General features: G+C 45.1%; 1 protein-coding gene across 1 annotated transcript; it reads left to right on the top strand.

Annotated features, from left to right (window-relative positions):
• Positions 1-607: 607 nt before the first annotated feature.
• Positions 608-1,117, top strand: LOC138368421 (uncharacterized). The gene has a single exon (XM_069330933.1). It carries the CDS (start codon positions 608-610, stop codon positions 1,115-1,117), a length of 510 nt encoding a protein of 169 aa, XP_069187034.1.
• The last annotated feature ends 796 nt before the right edge of the window (positions 1,118-1,913 follow it).

Raw genomic sequence — 1,913 nt, 5'->3', positions numbered from 1 at the left:
TGGTGTCTGGTATTGGGGGTGATGGTGCCTGGTGTTGGGGGTGATGGTGCCTGGTGTTGGGGGGTGATGGTGCCTGGTGTTGGGGGTGATGGTGCATGGTGTTGGGGGTGATGGTGCCTGGTGTTGGGGGGTGATGGTGCCTGGTGTTGGGGGTGATGGTGCCTGGTGTTGGGGGGTGATGGTGCCTGGTGTTGGGGGTGATGGTGCATGGTGTTGGGGGTGATGGTGCCTGGTGTTGGTGGTGGTGTAACCTGGTGTTGAGGGTGGTGTAACCTGGTGTTGGGGGGTGGTGTAACCTGGTGTTGGGGGTGGTGTAACCTGGTGTTGGGGGGTGGTGTAACCTGGTGTTGGGGGTGGTGTAACCTGGTGTTGGGACTTACACAGACTGAACGGTGTTATTCCGTACACTGTGTGGTCCCTGGCAAGGTGTGGTCCTGGCTGAGGTCCCAGCTGGTAGCACCTGCTACCATTATAACCCCTCCCTGATACCCCTCTACCACTGTAGGTTTACCCTCTGGTGCTCTTATATATATTTCCGTAAACAGTCTACACAATATTTACACTTGAGGGTAACCTGGTGCAACTGATCTCTCACAGAACCAATGGTATGGTCAAGGAAATGATTAATCTCAATGAACTGATCTCTCACAGAACCAATGGTATGGTCAAGGACATGATTAATCTCAATGAACTGATCTCTCACAGAACCAATGGTATGGTCAAGGACATGATTAATCTCAATGAACTGATCTCTCACAGAACCAATGGTATGGTCAAGGACATGATTAATCTCAATGAACTGATCTCTCACAGAACCAATGGTATGGTCAAGGAAATGATTAATCTCAATGAACTGATCTCTCACAGAACCAATGGTATGGTCAAGGAAATGATTAATCTCAATGAACTGATCTCTCACAGAACCAATGGTATGGTCAAGGACATGATTAATCTCAATGAACTGATCTCTCACAGAACCAATGGTATGGTCAAGGACATGATTAATCTCAATGAACTGATCTCTCACAGAACCAATGGTATGGTCAAGGACATGATTAATCTCAATGAAAAAAAGGAGAAAAAATGGCTGGCATCTCCCCATTATATTCACTACTAAAAGAGTATTGATAATTACTCATTAGGTTTGATCGCCAGTGGTTCATGGGGTGGATACTATCTCGTCCTCTTGACTTGAATTATTACTGAGAAATTTCTTGTTTTGATGACATTTATGTTTAACAATTTAATACTGGAGAATTTGGGAGGTTCACACAAGGATGTTCAGCGGCCTTGATGACACTGGCACTGGCACACTGGCACTGGCACACTGGCAATGGCAAACTGGCATTTTTCCTACACTGGCAAAAATGGTAAGTAATTTAGACAATGAAAATACATTAGCGATATCACCCGTTTCCATTGACCTCGGCCTCTAAAAGCTGGAAACCCTTGGGGCCAGATTAACGAAGCAGTTACGCAAGCACTTACGAACGTGTACACCTTTCCTCAATCTTTGACGGCTTTGGTTACATTTATTAAACAGTTTGCAAGCATGAAAACTTCCCAATCAACTGTTGTTATTGTTATAAATGGCCTCCTGGTGCTTCGGAGCTCATTAACTATTTAATAATTGTGAACAAAACCGCCAAAGGTTGAGAAAAGATGTACAGGATCGTAAGTGCTTGCGTAACTGCTTCGTGAATCTGGTCTTTGGGGCTCCCACCTGGCTCTGATGACACAGCCCTTCTATCGTCGATGTTCTCACGGTACACTGAGCTCTGTCCCCCATACACAGGTTGCCTCTTGAAAACCTCACACTCAGCATTATATAAGAATTTTTAATTAAAGCTGTTTGACAAAAGTTATCCCAAACTGATCTGATTTTCACCCATCAAACTGATGGGTGAAAATAC

Source organism: Procambarus clarkii, chromosome 25 (genome assembly GCF_040958095.1).
Source record: "Procambarus clarkii isolate CNS0578487 chromosome 25, FALCON_Pclarkii_2.0, whole genome shotgun sequence".
Taxonomy (NCBI): Eukaryota; Metazoa; Arthropoda; class Malacostraca; order Decapoda; family Cambaridae; genus Procambarus; species Procambarus clarkii.
The sequence above is the reverse complement of the archived record's forward strand: the minus strand, read 5'-3'. Positions and strand labels throughout refer to the sequence as shown.

Bases quoted from the DNA above. Each gene is read 5' to 3' on its own strand.
- LOC138368421 (XM_069330933.1), top strand. From the start codon at position 608: ATGGTCAAGGAAATGATTAATCTCAATGAACTGATCTCTCACAGAACC.